Here is a 16,523-nt window from a genome sequence, read left to right as displayed (position 1 = left end):
GGAAATAAACCCATAAACCTCTCACAGGGAATGTCCTATAAACGACCCTGACCTTGTACCCTGCATGTCCTTGTCCCCACATGTCCCTGTGTCCTCTGCATTCTCGTGCCCCACATCCTGTCCCCATGTCCCCAACCCCGGTGACATTTGGGAGCTGAGGCGCAGCTCCCCTTCCCCCCCCGCCCCAATCCCAGTCCAACCAGTCCAGGCTGTGACAAAACCAGTTTAAATAGAAAGGGGAGAGGGGCACAGGGGAGGAGTGGGGGGCAGGGGGGCTCAGCCCTTCGCCAGTGCCTTGTCCTTGTCCTTGTCCTTGTCCTTGTCCTTGTCCTTGCCCGTGTCCGTGTCCTTGAAGCCGGGGTTGCCAAGGCCCAGCCCCGCGTCCCCCGGCGAGTCCTGCCCCGCTGGCACCCGCGGCCTGGGCCCTGTGGGGCAACGGGCACCGTGCCAGCCTGTCCTTGTCCCCAGAGTGAGGGGACAACAGGCACGGTGCCAGCCTGTCCCTGTCCCCAGGGGTGACATGGGGGTACAGTAGTGCCAGCCCGTCCCTGTCCCCATCCCCATCCCTGTTACCCCGTCCCTGTCCCCGTCCCTGTTCCCATCCCTGTCCCAGTCCCTGTCCCCATCCCCGTCCCATCCCCGTCCCATCCCCGTCCCATCCCCGTCCCGTCCCTGTCCCCATCCCCGTCCCATCCCCGTCCCGTCCCCGTCCCGTCCCCGTCCCTGTCCCTGTCCCTGTCCCCGTCCCCGTCCCCGTCCCCATCCCGTCCCCGTCCCGTCCCCATCCCGTCCCCGTCCCTGTCCCCGTCCCCGTCCCTGTCCCGCTCCGCACCGATGTAGCTCAGCAGCACGGGCAGGAACACGAGGCCGTGCGCCAGCCCCACCAGGGTGATGATGAGGTTGAGGCGGAAGAAGAAGATCTGGATGAGCCGCGCCTTGGCGAACGCCAGCACCACCACGCCCGGCAGGTTGGTCATGGCCACCCCCGCCACCACCTGCGGGGACAGCGGCCGCCCGCGGTGTCACCTCCCGCGGGGACAGCGGCCACCCGCGGTGTCACCTCCCGCGGGGACGGCGGCCACCCGCGGTGTCACCTCCCGCGGGGACAGCGGCCACCCGCGGTGACACCGGCCCGGCGAGGGACAGCGCCCCGCAGTGACACCTCCCCGTCCCAGGAGGGAATCTCTCAGTGTCACCCCCATCCCAGCAGGGTTTGGGGTCCCCCAGTGTCACCCCCATCCCAGCAGGATTTGGGTTCCCCCAGTGTCACCCCCATCCCAGCAGGGTTTAGGGTCCCGGTGTCCCCGTGCCCACCTTGCTGCCCATGGTGACAGTGGCCTCCCTGGCCCGTGCCACCCGCGTGGGCTGGCAGCTGCGGGCGAAGGCGCAGGTGATGTGGGACACGAACTCCACCGAGATGCCCACGGCCTGTGGGGACACCGGGCTGGCACCCCGGGCACTGCCAGTGTCCCCAGAGCCACCCCTGTGCCCCCAGAGCCACTCAGGGTGTCCCAAACTCCCATGCCACTCCTTGTGGCCCTGAGCCACGCAGCACATCCCACGTCCCTGTGCCACCCCATGTGCCCCATGTCCCTGTTCCATCCCATATTCCTGTGCCACCCCATATTCCCCATGTCCTTGTGCCACCCAGTGTGCCCCATGTCCCTGTGCCACCCCTCACACCTCGTGTCCCAATGCCACCCTCTTTCCTGTGTCCCAGTGCCACCCCACATTCCCCATGCCACTCTGCGTGTCACAAATCCCATGCCACCCCACACTTCCCATGTCCCCTGTGTTCCTGTGCCACCTCTCACCCTTCATGTCCCCATTCCACCCTGCCTTCCCCGTGTCCCTGTGCCACCCCACGTCCCCATGCCCCCCCACTGTGCCCCGTGTCCCTGCTGTCCCCATGTCCCCTCAGTGTCCCCGTGTCCCCGCTGTCCCCACTGTGCCTGTGTCCCTGTGTCCCCTCAGTGGCCCCATGTCCCCGCTGTTGCCGTGTCCCAGCTGTCCCCGCTGTGCCCGTGTCCCCTCAGTGTCCCCTCAGTGTCCCCGTGTCCCCACTGTTGCCATGTCCCCGTGTCCCCGCTGTCCCAGTGTCCCCGTGTCCTCTCAGTGTCCCCGTGTCCCCACTGTTGCCATGTCCCCGTGTCCCTGCTGTCCCCGTGTCCCTGCTGTCCCCGCTGTCCCCTCAGTGTCCCCGTGTCCCCTCAGTGTCCCTCAGTGTCCCCGTGTCCCCTCAGTGTCCCTGTGTCCCCGCTGTCCCCGTGTCCCTGCTGTCCCCGCTGTGCTGTGTCCCTGTGTCCCCTCAGTGTCCCCGTGTCCCCGCTGTTGCCATGTCCCTGCTGTCCCTGCTGTCCCTGCTGTCCCAGTGTCCCCGCTGTCCCAGTGTCCCCGTGTCCCCTCAGTGTCCCCGTGTCCCCGCTGTCCCAGTGTCCCCGTGTCCCCTCAGTGTCCCCGTGTCCCCGCACCGCCACCAGGTTGATGAGCGCCACGGCGTTGTAGGGCACGCCCCAGAGCGCCATGAAGCCCACGGTGTCCAGCAGCACCAGGGCGATGGTCAGCAGCGTGGCCAGGCTGGAGCGCGCGTCCATGCCCAGCAGCAGGAAGGACACGGCGAAGGTGGGCACCAGGCACAGCGCCAGCGTCACCAGCCCCTCGTACACCACCGTCAGGTACTGCTCGTAGTACACGTACGTCACCCTGCGGGGACAGCGCGAGCCGCCAGCGCGGCGCCGGGGACACTGAGACGGCGCCGGGAGCCCAGAATGGGCACTGGGAACTCCGAAATGGGCACTGGGAACTCCGGAATGGGCATGGGGATCCCAAAATGGGCATTGGGGAATTCCAAAATGGGCACTGGGAACTCCGAAATGGGCACTGGGAACTCCGAAATGGGCACTGGGAACTCCAAAATGGGCATTGGGAACTCCAAAATGGGCATTGGGGAATCCCAAAATGGGCACTGGGAACTCCGGAATGGACACTGGGAACTCCAAAATGGGCATTGGGAACTCCAAAATGGGCATTGGGGATCCCAAAATGGGCACTGGGAACTCCAAAATGGGCATGGGAACTCCAAAATGGGCATTGGGGATCCCAAAATGGGCATGGGGAACTCCAAAATGGGCATTAGGAACTCCAGAATGGGCACTGGGAACTCCAAAATGGGCATGGGGAACTCCAAAATTATCATTGGCACCCCAAAATGAGCACTGAGAACCCGAGATGGGCACTGGACACTCCAAAACGGGCACTGGGTATCCTGATATGGGCACAGGGCACCACAAAATGGGCACTGGGAACCCCGAAATCGGCACCGAAGACCCCAAAACGGGCATTGGGAACCCTAAAATGAGCACTGAGAACCCGAGATCCCAAAATGGGCATTGGGCACCCTGAGATGGGCACCGGGTACCCCAAAACGGGCACCCTGACCTGGGCATGGCTAACTGGGAACCCCTAGAATGGACACCCACAGTGACCCTGACTGGGGCACCCCCTTGAGACCCCAACAGGGGCACTGGGGCACCCCCAGCACCCTGGAATGGGCACCTCAAGACTGAGCATTGCCAACTGGGAACCCCTAAAACGGGGCTCACCCACACTGACCCTGACTGGGGCGCCCCCTTGAGACCCCCAACAGGGGCACTGGGGCACCCCCAGCACCCCTAACTGGGAATCCCTTAAGCTGGGACCCCCATTGACCCCAGGACTGGCGCCCTCAAACTGGTCACCCACAGTGACCCTGACTGGGGCACCCCCTTGAGACCCCAGGACGGGCACCCTGACCCGGGCACGGCTACCTGGGCACCCCCTGGTGAGCCCGGCTGTCCCCGCGGTGTCCCCGCGGTGCCACTCACGTGTAGGGGAAGACGCGGAAGGCGGGGTCGGTGCCGGGCACGGCGCGCAGGGTGCGGGTGATGCGCTCGGCCAGCGCGCGGGCGGCGCGCAGCGCGGCCGTGTACTCCTGGGACGTGCGGAGCGGCCGCTGGTACGCCATGAACCGCGAGGCTGCGGGGCAGCGCAGGGGTCAGCGGCGCCGCCGGTCAGCGGCGCCTCCGGTCAGCGGTGCCTCCGGCCAGCGGGCACCGCGGGGCAGTGGGCACCGCCGGGGTAACGGGCATCACGGGGGTAATGGGCACCACGGGGGTAATGGGCACTCAGGGGCAGTGGGCACCACCAGGGTAATGGGCATCACGGGGTAGTGGTCACTCCGGGGCAGTGGGCATCATGGGGGTAATGGTCACTGCAGGGGTAATCGTCACTCTGGGGGTAATGGTCACTCTGGGGCAGTGGGCACCACCAGGGTAATGGTCACTCCAGGGGTAATGGTCACTCAGGGGCAGTGGGCATCATGGCGGTAATGGGCACCACAGGGGTAATGGGCACTCAGGGACAGTGGGCACCACCAGGGTAATGGGCACCACGGGGGTAATGGTCACTCCAGGGGTAATGGTCACTCAGGGGCAGTGGGCATCATGGGGGTAATGGGCACCACGGGGGTAATGGTCACTCAGGGGCAGTGGGCATCACGGGGGTAATGGGCACCACAGGGGTAATGGTCACTCCAGGGGTAATGGGCACCACGGGGGCAGTGGGTACTCCAGGGGCAATGGTCACTCTGGGGCAGTGAGCACTCAGGGATCAGTGGTCACTCCGGGGCAGTGGGCACTCCAGGGGTAATGGGCACCACGGGGGTAATGGTCACTACAGGGGCAGTCAGCACTCCGAGGGGAGTGGTCACTCTGCGGCAGTGGGCACTCCGAGGTAATGGTCACTCAGGGGCAGTGGGCATCACGGGGGCAGTGGGCACTCTGCGGCAGTGGGCACTCCGAGGTAATGGGCACTCTGGGGCAGTGGGCATCACGGGGGCAGTGGGCACTCTGGGGCAGTGGGCACTCCAGGGATAATGGGCACCACGGGGGTAATGGGCACTCTGGGGCAGTGGGCATCACCAGGGTAATTGTCACTGTGGGGCAATGGTCACTCAGGGGTCAATGGTCACGCCCAGGGGCAGTGGTCACGCCCAGGGGCAGTGGTCACCCCCAGGGGTCAATGGTCACCCCCAGGGGCAGTGGTCACTCCTCTGTCCCCCTGTCCCCTGTCCCCTCCTGCTCTCACCCAGGATGGTGCCGTTGGCGTCCCTGCTCACAGCGGTGTCGTAGGCGCCCAGGCCACTGCGGGGACAGGGACAGGGGTCAGGGGACGGGGGGACAGGGGGACAGGGACACACAGGGTCAGGACAGACACGGGGGTCAGGGGACACCCAAGGAGTGCCCACGCTGGTGCTCATATCCCTGCGTGTCACCCCCCATGGGTGGCACCGCGCCCTGGGTGTCCCCACAGGTGCCACCTACCCCTGGGCGTGCCCTTGGGTGTCCCCCCTGAGTGGCACCTACTCCTCAGTGTCCCCACAAGTGGCACCCACCCCTAGATGCCTCCAGTGTCCCCTTGGGTGGCACGTACCCTCGAGTGTCCCCCAGTACCACACCCTGGTGGCTCTGCTGGTGCCACCACAGTGTCACCACAGTACCAACACAGTGCCACCCACCTCTGTGTCCCCTTGGGTGGCATGTACTCCTGAGTGTCCCCCGGTACCACACCCCACTGCCTCCCCTGGTGTCACTTCAGTGCCACCGCAGTGCCACCACCGTGCCCCGCGGTGTCCCCGCGGTGTCCCCGCGGTGTCCCTCACCCCTTGGCGCAGTGCAGCGTGGGCCGGTCCTGCAGGAACCAGGGCAGGAAGCGCTCGAACTCCTGGGCCGTGGGGCGGCGCGGCGTCTTCAGGCACTGGCCCAGCACGCAGCTCGCGTCGTCTGCGGCACGCAGGGCGGTCAGCGCGGCCACCAAAGGCCACCAAAGGCCACCAAAGGCCACCAAAGGCCACCAAAGGGCACGGGGTGGCCATCGCAGCGGGCACCAGCAGGCACCCAGTGGGCAACATCGTAGGGAGCCAGTGACCACCGTGGTGGCCACCCACTGGTCATTACAGTGGTCATCACAGTGGGCACCCAACAGGCCACAGTGGTGGGCACCCAATGACCATCACAGTGGTCATCCAATGGCCACCCAATGGCCACCATGGTGAGTGCCCAATGGCCGCGCAACGGCGACCATTGTGGGCATCCAATGGCCACAGCAGTGGACACTCAATGTACACCTAAGGGCCATAATGGTGGGCACCCAGTGGCCATCCAATGGCCACCATGGTGGGCACTCAATGACCACCCAAAGGCCCCCACGGTGGGCACTCAATGGCCACCCAACGGCCACTCAATGGCCACCCAAATGCCCCCATGGTGGGCACTCAATGGCCACCCAATGGCCCCCATGGTGGGCACTCAATGGCCACCCAACGGCCACTCAATGGCCACCCAAATGCCCCCATGGTGGGCACTCAATGACCACCCAACGGCCCCCATGGTGGGCACTCAATGGCCACCCAACGGCCACTCAATGGCCACCCAAATGCCCCCACGGTGGGCACTCAATGACCACCCAATGGCCCCCATGGTGGGCACTCAATGGCCACCCAGTGGCCACCCAAATGCCCCCATGGTGGGCACTCAATGGTCACCCAACGGCCCCCATGGTGGGCACTCAATGACCACCCAAAGGCCCCCGTGGTGGGCACCCAGTGGCCAGCCCAGCCCCGCCCGCCGCGCACCCACCGCTGGTGGAGGGGCAGAACTCGCCCTTGTGCTCCCCGAACCAGTGGATGCGGCAGCAGCGCCCCATGGGGTTCAGCCAGTCCAGGAAATCGTCCACCCACGAGGTGGCCGGGATGGCCAGGTAGGACCTGGGGAGGGACACGGGGCTGGCAGGAGCCGGGCGGGGCCGCGCTGGCCCGCGGCTCTCCCGCCACTCACACGTTGGGGAAGGCCGTGGCCAGCTGGATGGTCTGGGTCAGAGAGTCGTTGTCGCAGCCCGAGCTGGAGCAGATGGCGTTGGTGCCCTCGGCCGACGAGAAGTTGTAGCCGCCCGTGGTGACAAAGTAGGTGGGGACACCCACGGCCAGGTACTGGTTCAGTGCCGAGAAGTACTGGAGCATGTACGAGTCCTGGGGACAGCCAGGGGACAGGCACGGGTCAGGGGACAGCCAGGGGACAGTCAGGGGACAGCCAGGGGACAGGGGACAGGCAGGGGACAGGGGACAGCCAGGGGACAGGGGACAGGCACGGGTCAGGGGACAGCCAGGGGACAGGCACGGGTCAGGGGACAGCCAAGGGACAGTCAGGGGACAGCCAGGGGACAGCCAGGGGACAGGGGACAGGGGACAGGCACGGGTCAGGAGACAGCCAGGGGACAGCCAGGGGACAGGGGACAGCCAGGGGACAGGGGACAGCCAGGGGACAGTCAGGGGACAGCCAGGGGACAGCCAGGGGACAGGCACGGGTCAGGGGACAGCCAGGGGACAGTCAGGGGAGAGCCAGGGGACAGGGGACAGGCACGGGTCAGGGGACAGCCAGGGGACAGGGGACAGGCACGGGTCAGAGGACAGGCACGGGTCAGGGGACAGCCAGGGGACAGCCAGGGGACAAGGGACAGGCACGGGTCAGGAGACAGCCAGGGGACAGGCACAGGTCAGGGGACAGCCAGGGGACAGGGGACAGGCAGGGGATAGGGGACAGCCATGGACATATATGGCCATGTCACCCTCCATGTGTCCCCATACACGGCCATGTCACCCCTGCCATGTCACACCCCTGCCATGTGTCCCCATTCAGGGCTGTGTCACCCCTCCACATGTCCCCATATATGGCCGTGTCACCCTGCCATGTGTCTCCATATATGGCCATGCCGCACCTATGTGTCCCCATATATGGCAATGTCACCCTCCATGTGTCCCCATATATGGCCATGTGACCCTCATGCCATGTGTCACCCACCCCATGTGTCACCCAGCCCTATCACCCACAGGGTCCTGGGGGGTCCCCAAAGGGTCCCTAAGGTGTCCCAGCCTTCCCACGTGTCCCCACATGGGGCCGTGTGACCCCTACGTGTCCCCGAGCCTCCCCACGGGTGCCACCCTCGATGTCCCTGCTGTCCCCCCGTGTCCCCCTGTCCCCGTGTCCCCCAGACCCCGTGTCCCCCTGTCCCCCCGTGTCCCCCTGTCCCCGTGTCCCCCAGACCCCGTGTCCCCCTGTCCCCCCGTGTCCCCCAGTGCCCGTGTCCCCCACCTCGGGCAGCGCCAGCTCCTGGTCCAGCCCCACGGACACCTGGAACAGCAGGAAGAGCCCGGCACAGGCCAGGAACAGGAACAGCAGCACCTGGGGGAGGGATGTGCTCAGGGACCCCCGCGGCACCCCCAAAACCGCCACGGACCCCTCATGGCCCCCCCAAACATCCCACGGACCCCTCATGGCCCCCCAAACCCCCCAAAGCCCTCATGTCACCCCCAAACCCCTCCACGTGTCCCCCAGGATCCCCCCGGACCCTCTCAGGACCCCCCCAGACCCCCTCACTCCATTTCTCACCCCCCCCGCACTCCAAGCCCCCCCACATCCCTGTGCCCCCCTCATTGTTCCTATGTCCCCAATGTCCCCATGTCCCCCATTCCCCAATGTCCCCAATGTCCCCCGTGCCCCCCGCGCCCCCCGCCCCCCGCCCCTCACCACGGCGGGCCGCACGCAGCGGTGCAGCAGCACGGGGGTGAAGTAGCGCTCGAGGAGGGGGCGCAGCAGCCGCGCCCCCGCCCCGGCCGGGGCCCCCTTGCCCGTCCCGCAGCAGCAGCACAGGTCGAAGCGGCCGGCCTGGGGGCACGGGGGGCGTCAGGGGCACGGAGGGGCTGGCACGGCACCCCGCGGGTGTCCCCTGCCCCCCCGGCACAGCCTGGGGACCCTCACCCGCCCTGGGGACCTCACATTCACCCTGGGGACCCTCATGTACCTTGTGCCCACCCGGGGGACCCTCACCCACCTTGGGGTCCTCTCACCCACCCTGCGGACCCCACATTCACCCCGGGGTACCCTCATGCACCCTGTGCCCACCCTGGGAATTCCATGGCCACCCTGGGGTCCTGCGCTCCCCCCGTGCCCACCCCGGGGACCCTCTCGCCCACCCCGTGCCCAGCCCGTGCCCCCCCGCCCTCGCCCGGCGCTGTCCCCCGCTGTCACCTCCTGTCGCCGATAGTCCAGCGCCACCAGCGCCACGAACCCCGACATTTGCAGCAGGAAATCCAGGGCGATGGCGAGCGAGGCCGTGAGCGCGAAGGTGCGCACGGCGGGCATGGAGGAGAGCGCGCCTGGGGACCCCCGAGCCCCGGGTCACCCTGGGGACACCCCCGGGACAACCCCGGGACACCGGGACATCTCCGGGACACCCCCGCGTCACCAGGACCCCATGCCATCCTCCCCACCCCACACCCCCCAGCCCGTCCCCCTTGCCCCCCGTGTCCCTGTTGCCACCCTGCGCCCCCTGTACCCACTGTGCCCCCGTGTCCCTGTGCCCACCCTGTGCCCTCGTGTCCCCTCATCTCTGCTTGTCCCCCACAGTGCCGCCCCGTTTCCCTGTGCCCCCATGTCCCTGTACCCCCAGTACCTGCCCCGTGCCCCCGGAGCCCCCCGTGCCCCCGGAGCCCCCCGTGCCCCCGGTGCCCCCGGAGCCCCCCGTGCCCCCGGTGCCCCCCGTGCCCCCGGAGCCCCCGACTCACCGAGCAGGAAGCAGACGGCCTCGGAGGTGCTGCAGAGCAGCATGCTCGGTGCCACCTGCGCCAGCACCCGCCCCACGTGCTGCTCCCGCGTCTCGCCCGGCTCCCGCTGCGACTGCTGCTGGCCGGGGGGCGTCAGGGCAGCCGGGGGACCCCCGGGCACCCCCACATCCGAGGGACCCCCACGGGCACCTCCAGATCCCAGGGAATCCCCACGGGCACCCCCAGATCCTAGGGGACCCCCACGGGCACCCCCAGACCCCAGGAGACCCCCCTGGGCACCCCCTGCCCACGGGACCCCCGCTAGGGACACATTCCCCATGGGAATCCCAAAAGTGCCCCCGCAGCCCATGGGGTCCCCAAACTGTCCCCAAAGTGTCCCCAAGCCCCCGTGCCCCAAGGACCCCCCCGATCCCCCCCCGGTGCCCCCCACACCCCCGACCCCCTGCCCCACCTGCAGCTCCTGCACGAAGATGAAGATGTTGTCGGCGCCCACGGCCAGCACGAGGAAGGGCACGACCTCGATGATGATGAGGGACGAGGGCAGCCCGAGCAGCGCCAGCAGCCCCATGGCGGCCAGCACCGCGCCCAGCACCACCACGATGCCCCCGAGCGCCAGCGTCACCTTGGACTCCACCTGCGGCACCCCGGGATCGGAGCCACGGATCAGCACCCGGGATCGGAACATCGGGATCGGAACATCGGGATCGGCACCCGGGATCAGCACCCCGGGATCGGAACATCGGGATCGGCACCCGGGATCGGCACCCGGGATCGGAACACTGGGATCGGCACCCCGGGATCGGAACCACGGGATCGGCACCCGGGATCGGAGCCACGGATCAGCGCCCGGGATCGGAACAACGGGATCGGAACCACGGATCAGCACCCCGGGATCGGAACCACGGGATCGGCACCCCGGGATCGGAACATTGGGATCGGCACCCCGGGATCGGAACCACGGGATCGGAACCACGGATCAGCACCCGGGATCGGCACCCCGGGATCGGAACCCGGGATCGGAACCACGGATCAGCACCCGGGATCGGAACCACGGATCGGCACCCGGGATCGGAACCCCGGGATCGGAACCACGGATCAGCACCCCGGGATCGGAACCCCGGGATCAGAACATCGGGATCGGAACCACGGATCAGCACCCGGGATCGGCACCCCCGGATCAGCACCCCGGGATCGGCACCCCGGGATCGGAACCACGGATCAGCACCCCGGGATCAGAACATCGGGATCAGCACCCCGGGATCAGCACCCCGGGATCAGCACCCGGGATCGGAACATCGGGATCGGAACCACGAATCAGCACCCCGGGATCGGAACCACGGGATCAGAACCCCGGGATCAGAACATCGGGATCGGCACTCCCGGGACACCCCGGGATCGGCACCCCCAGATCAGCACCCCGGGATCGGAACCCCGGGATCAGAACATCGGGATCGGCACCCCGGGATCAGCACACCGAGCCCCTCCTCCCCGGCCGCTGCCACCACCTCCGAACCCCTCCGGACCCCCCAAATGGATCCCCGAACCCTCCCGGGGCTCACCAGGACCCCGTGCCCCCCCCGTGCCCCCCGGTCCCCGCGCTCACCAGGACCCGCCGCCAGGCCGTGTACTCGCCCAGGGCCAGCGCGATGTAGGCGAACACCAGCAGGTAACTGGTGGCGAACACCGGGATGTCCTCCCCGCTCGTGCGGTTGATCTCGTCCTCCAGGGAGCGCTGAGGGGACAGCGACAGCGACAGGGACAGCTGGGGGGGCACCGAGACGTGGGGGGCACGGGGGGCACGGGGGACATGGAGGGGGAACGGGGACACGGGAGACACCGGGGACACGGGGACATGGAGGGGACATGGGACATGAAGAGGACACAGGGACACGGGGACATGGAGGGGACATGGGGACGTGGAAGGGGCACAGGGACACGGGGGGCACAGGGGCATGGAGGGGACACAGGGACATGGAGGGCACCAGGGACATTGAGGGGACACGAGGTTCACTGGGGCCTCTACGGAGACAGTGGCACAGGTGACAGCAGGGACACGGGGTCACAGAGACACGGAGGTCACACGGGGGGCACACGGGGGGCACACGGAGGTGACACGGAGGGCACACAGAGGTGACACGGAGGTGACACGGAGGTGACACGGAGGTGACACGGAGGTGACACGGGGCACACGGCCGCACCTCGGCCATGAAGGTGACCGAGAGGTTGTGGCGGTGCCGCCGCTGGAAGTCGCGCACCACGTCCAGGAACCGGCGCTCCCACTCGAGCACCCACTCGAGGCGCGGGTCCCCGGCCGCGAAGTTGTTGAGCGAGTAGGTGACAATGAGCGCCTCGGCCTCCGTGTACTCGGACTCTGCGGGGACGCGGCGTCACGGCGGGGACACGGCCCGGACCCCCGAACCCCCGGAACCGCCGGGAACAGCCCGGACACCCGAACCTCCCGGAACCGCCCGCACCCAAGAAACCGCGAAGCCCCCGGACCCTCCGGAACTTCCCGGAACCCCCAGAACCCCCTCGGAACCCCCAGATCCTCCGGAACCACCGGACTCCGGGAATCCCCGGCATCCCCCGGACCCCCCGAACCCCGGGACCCCCGGAATCCCCGGATCCCCCTGGACCCCCGACCCTCCGGAGCCTCCTGGAACCCCCAGAATCCCGGGACCCCCCGAGCCCCCCGTACCGCGGTAGCCGCCCAGGGCGATGTAGGGGAACACGGGCCCGCCGTACTCGGCCATGCAGCTCAGCTCCAGCGCCGTGATGTCCTTGAAGGAGAGCGGGGAGCTGGTGGCGACAGGGCCGGGGGCGTCAGCGGGGGCTGTGCCCGCCCGGCCCCCGGCCCGCGCCCAACGCCACCCGCGGGGACCTCGGAGCGCCCGGCAGGGACGGGGGACACGCGGGTGGCACCCCAGAGACACAGCCTGGCACCCCAGAGTGATGGGGACACGCGGGTGACACTCCAGAGACACAGCCTGGCACCCCTCAGGCACCGTGACACCCTGGGGGACACAGGGGTGACACCCTGGCAGCAGTGGGTGGCACCCCGACCCCCTGAGTGCCCCACAGAGAGCACCCGGACCCCCAAACCGGGCACCCCACGGGCACCATGCCACAAGGGGCACCCCATAGAAACCCCCCAGCCCCACAGATAAACCCCCACGGGCACCAGGCCATGTCCAGCACCCCACAGGTGTCACCCCAACCCCACAGCTCACCATGCCATGGTCACTGTGCCATGTCCAGCACCCCCTGGGCATCACCCCGACCCCACAACTGACCATCCCATGGTCACTGTGCCATGTCCAGCACCCCCTGGGCATCACCCCGACCCCACAACTGACCACTGTGCCATGTCCAGCACCCCACAGGTGTCACCCCAACCCCACAACTGACCATCCCATGGTCACTGTGCCATGTCCAGCACCCCCTGGGCATCACCCCGACTCCACAACTGACCACCCCACGACCCCTGTGCCACACCGTGCCGCCCCATCCCCCGCGCCCCTCGCCCGCGGCACCCACTTGACGCAGTAGATGATGTGGTCGTGCCAGTCCACGGTGCCCTGCTGGTCGCCGTTCTGCTGCCAGGCGCTGAGCGCCAGGCGGCTGCGGTTGTTCTGGAAGTACTGCGTGACGCTGGACACGGCGCAGTCGCCCACGCGGGGCTCGGCGGGGTTGAGGGGCGCGTAGCACACGTCCTGCAGGCTGACGTTCCTGCCCGAGCCCGGCGCCCACGCCGTGGTGGCCGCCAGCGCGTCCTGCAGCTCCAGCAGCGCCAGCAGCACGTCCTCGGCCAGCACCCCGCTGAAGTTCTTGGTGCCCAGCAGCAGCGAGTCGTAGGTGCGGTTCGGGCGGCCCGGCGCGGTCACGATGACCTGGTTGGTGCGCAGGAACGGCCCGAAGTGCCGGTCGTGGAACGCCTTCTCCTGCCGGGCGCGGCTGCCCGGCGCTGACCACAGCTCCACCGGGTCCGTGGTCAGCCGCAGGGTCACTATCCCGGCCGACAGCCCCGCGGCCACCGCCAGGGCCACCAGCAGCACGGTCACCGGCCATGCGGCCACCACGGTGCCCCAGCGGCGGAACGCGCGCTCCAGGCCGCGCTGCCACGCGTCGCCCGCCCGCCCCGCGCACCCGCCGCGGCCCCGCGGCTTCGGCGGCGGCTCGGCCGCTCCGCGGCGGCACAGCAGGGCCAGCAGGAAGAGCAGGGCGAGCGCGGCGAACAGCAGCGCGCAGATGACCAGCACCCCGTCGGCGCGGCCGATGCGGAACGGCGGGCGCGGCGCCGCGGGCGGCACCAGGGGCGCGCAGGAGCGGGGGCAGTCCTGGCACGAACACGGCTCCTGCTCCGCGTCCGGCGCCTGGTCGCAGCCCCAGACGGGCGCGTCCAGCGGGGCGATGCCCTGGCCGGGCTCGGAGGAGTTGGGCAGCAGCTGGAAGTCGATCTGCAGCGGCGCCAGCCCGTTGTTCTTGTCGCCCTGGAAGTCCAGCCAGCGCTGCGCCGTGCAGAGCTGCGCGCCGTAGCGGCCGCACATGGTGGCGATGGCGTAGCCGCCCGTGGCCGGCAGCCGCACATCCCGGCACGACTCGAAGGCGGCCTGGGCGTAGCGCTGCCGGTAGAAGAGCTGGTACTCGAGCACGGCGAGCGCGCCGGGCACCGCCGCGTACGGGGCGACGCGGGTGACGTTGGTGAAGAGGCTCTGGTCGGGGCTGCAGATGTTGTGGCAGTAGAGGTTGGCGAAGTTGCGGGCGCAGGCGGGGCAGCGCGCCAGCACCGCGCCCGACAGCCCCACGCTGAGGCGCAGCGCGTTCAGCTGGTTGTAGCTGCAGCACACGCGCGTGGTGTCGTTGTCGCGCACCAGCTCGGGGCACACGGAGCGCAGCAGCGACAGCAGCGGCGCCGAGGCCCCGCGGGCGGGCGTGTTGGACAGGCAGGGCACCCGCGAGGGCAGCAGCGACACGTTCACCTCGGGGTTCCGCCCGCACTCGCCGTAGAAGGCGCAGAAGCCGCGCTGGTGCCGGGGGGTCAGCGACGGCGCGGCCTGCGGCGAAGGGGACGGAAAGGGGACGGCGTGGTGGCACGGCGGTGGCGCTTGAGGGGTTAAGTGGCACTGGGCGAGTACACACCATGGCTGCGCCACCACCAGTCCCGCCAAGTGGCACCCGAATGTCACCCAGGGGTACCAGGACATTGTCCCCACATTCTGACAGCTTTGGTTCTTCCAAATGTCACCCAGGTGGCGCCACAGCAATGTCCCCTCCATCTGTCACCCCCAGCCCCGCCAAATGCCACCCAAATGTCACCACGCATTCTGTCCCCTCCATACTGTCACCCTAGCTCCTCCAAACGCCACCCAAATGTCACCCAGGGGCGCCTGAGGGGCACCATGGAGGTGTCCCCACAGCTCTGCCACCCCCAGCCCCTCCAAATGTCACCCGAATGTCACCACCCATTCGGTCCTCTCCATTCTGTCACACCCAGTCCCAAATGCCACCCAAATGCCACCTGAGGGGCACCATGGAGGTGTCCCCCCCGCCCCTGTCACCCCCAGCCCCCCCAAACGTCACCCAAAGGGCACCACAGAGCCGCCCGTCCTGCCACGCCCAAAACATCACCCAAATGTCACCCAAAGGTCACCCAGGTGGCACCTGAGGGCACCACAGCAGTGTCCCCTGCTCTGCCACTCACTGCCCCTCCAGATGTCACCCAGGTGTCACCAGGTGCCACCCAAAGGGCACCACAAGGAGCGGCTCTGCCACTCCCAGCTCCTCGGAATGTCACCAAAGGGCGCCGGGGCAGTGTCCCCCGCCCTGCCACCTCCGATTGTCACCAACGGCCACCTCCGGGGTGTCCCCTGCCCTGACACCTCCCAAATGTCACCCAAATGTCACCAAAGAGCACCATGGCAGTGTCTCCCTGAGCCCTTCCCAATTGTCACCAAGTGGGCACCACAAGGGTGTCCCCTGGTTCTGTCACCCCCAAACCTTCCAAGTGCCACCTAAATGTCACCAAGGGGGCACGGCGCCAGTGTCCCCAGCTGCTGCCACCCTGAGTCCCCCAAATGTCACCAAATGGGGACCACACAGGTGTCCCCTGTCACTCTCAGACCCCAAAAGTCACCACGGTGCGGTGTGCCCCGGCTCTGCCACCCTCAAATGTCACCAAACGGGGACCACATCAGTGTCCCCTGCCACTCTCAGTCCCCAAAATGTCACCAGGGGTCACCGCACCGCCGCCCCCGCCGCTGCCACTCCCAGTCCCCGCCCCAGCCCCGCTGTCCCTCCCAGTGCCACCGCGCTGTCCCTGTCCCCTACCAGCGCCAGCAGCGCGGCCAGCAGCGCCGCGGGCAGTGCCAGGGTCCCGGCCATGCTGACAGGGGTGTCCCCAAGTGCCACCCGCGCCTATAAACCCCCCCCGCCCCCGCGGCGCCACCCGGGGAGGGCCCTGCTGGCCTGATGGACCCGCGGCCAATCAGCCCCGGGCCCGATCGATCATTAACCCGATCGATCGATCGATCGGGGCGGGGCCGCGGGAGCCCCGCAGCGCCCGGGACACAGCGGGTGGCACCGACATGGGGACAGAGCCGGGAATCTGGGACTTTAGGGTGGCACGGGGTGGCGGTGCCAGCTGGAGTCACTCACGGGCACCGAAATGGGGACAAAAACGGGAATTTGGGGCTCAGGGTGTGGCACAGGGTGGCAGCAGGACGTCACCCAGGCACAGCTGTGACAGTGACAGTGACACAGCCCGGGGTGACGCCCCGGTGTCTGCCAGGCCGTGGGCAGGGAGCCGGCAGTGCCAGGGCCGCCCCGGTGCCATCCCTGGTGGTGACAGCGCCATCCCGGCCGTGCCAGG

The 16,523-nt window shown here is 68.3% G+C and overlaps 1 protein-coding gene and 1 long non-coding RNA gene across 2 annotated transcripts; both read right to left on the bottom strand.

Annotated features, from left to right (window-relative positions):
* Positions 1-210: 210 nt before the first annotated feature.
* On the bottom strand, positions 211-16,071 carry NPC1L1 (NPC1 like intracellular cholesterol transporter 1). The gene is made up of 19 exons (XM_056508843.1): positions 15,983-16,071; positions 13,193-14,709; positions 12,354-12,454; positions 11,854-12,026; positions 11,259-11,387; positions 10,107-10,289; positions 9,656-9,770; positions 9,120-9,247; positions 8,619-8,756; positions 8,184-8,273; positions 6,873-7,063; positions 6,675-6,802; positions 5,699-5,819; positions 5,125-5,180; positions 3,864-4,014; positions 2,472-2,703; positions 1,315-1,428; positions 833-995; positions 211-425 (listed from the first exon to the last, which is right to left on the bottom strand). The coding sequence occupies exons 1-19, from the start codon at positions 16,034-16,036 to the stop codon at positions 277-279; spliced, it is 3,933 nt and encodes a 1,310-aa protein (XP_056364818.1). The 5' UTR covers positions 16,037-16,071; the 3' UTR covers positions 211-276.
* LOC130262068 (uncharacterized) lies at positions 4,202-4,811 on the bottom strand. Its single transcript, XR_008842059.1, has 3 exons — positions 4,676-4,811; positions 4,410-4,568; positions 4,202-4,249 (listed from the first exon to the last, which is right to left on the bottom strand). It is a non-coding gene; the product is annotated as an uncharacterized LOC130262068 (long non-coding RNA).
* Positions 16,072-16,523: the final 452 nt, after the last annotated feature.

This window comes from Oenanthe melanoleuca, chromosome 22 (assembly GCF_029582105.1).
Source record: "Oenanthe melanoleuca isolate GR-GAL-2019-014 chromosome 22, OMel1.0, whole genome shotgun sequence".
NCBI classification, from domain to species: Eukaryota; Metazoa; Chordata; class Aves; order Passeriformes; family Muscicapidae; genus Oenanthe; species Oenanthe melanoleuca.
The sequence above is the reverse complement of the archived record's forward strand: the minus strand, read 5'-3'. Positions and strand labels throughout refer to the sequence as shown.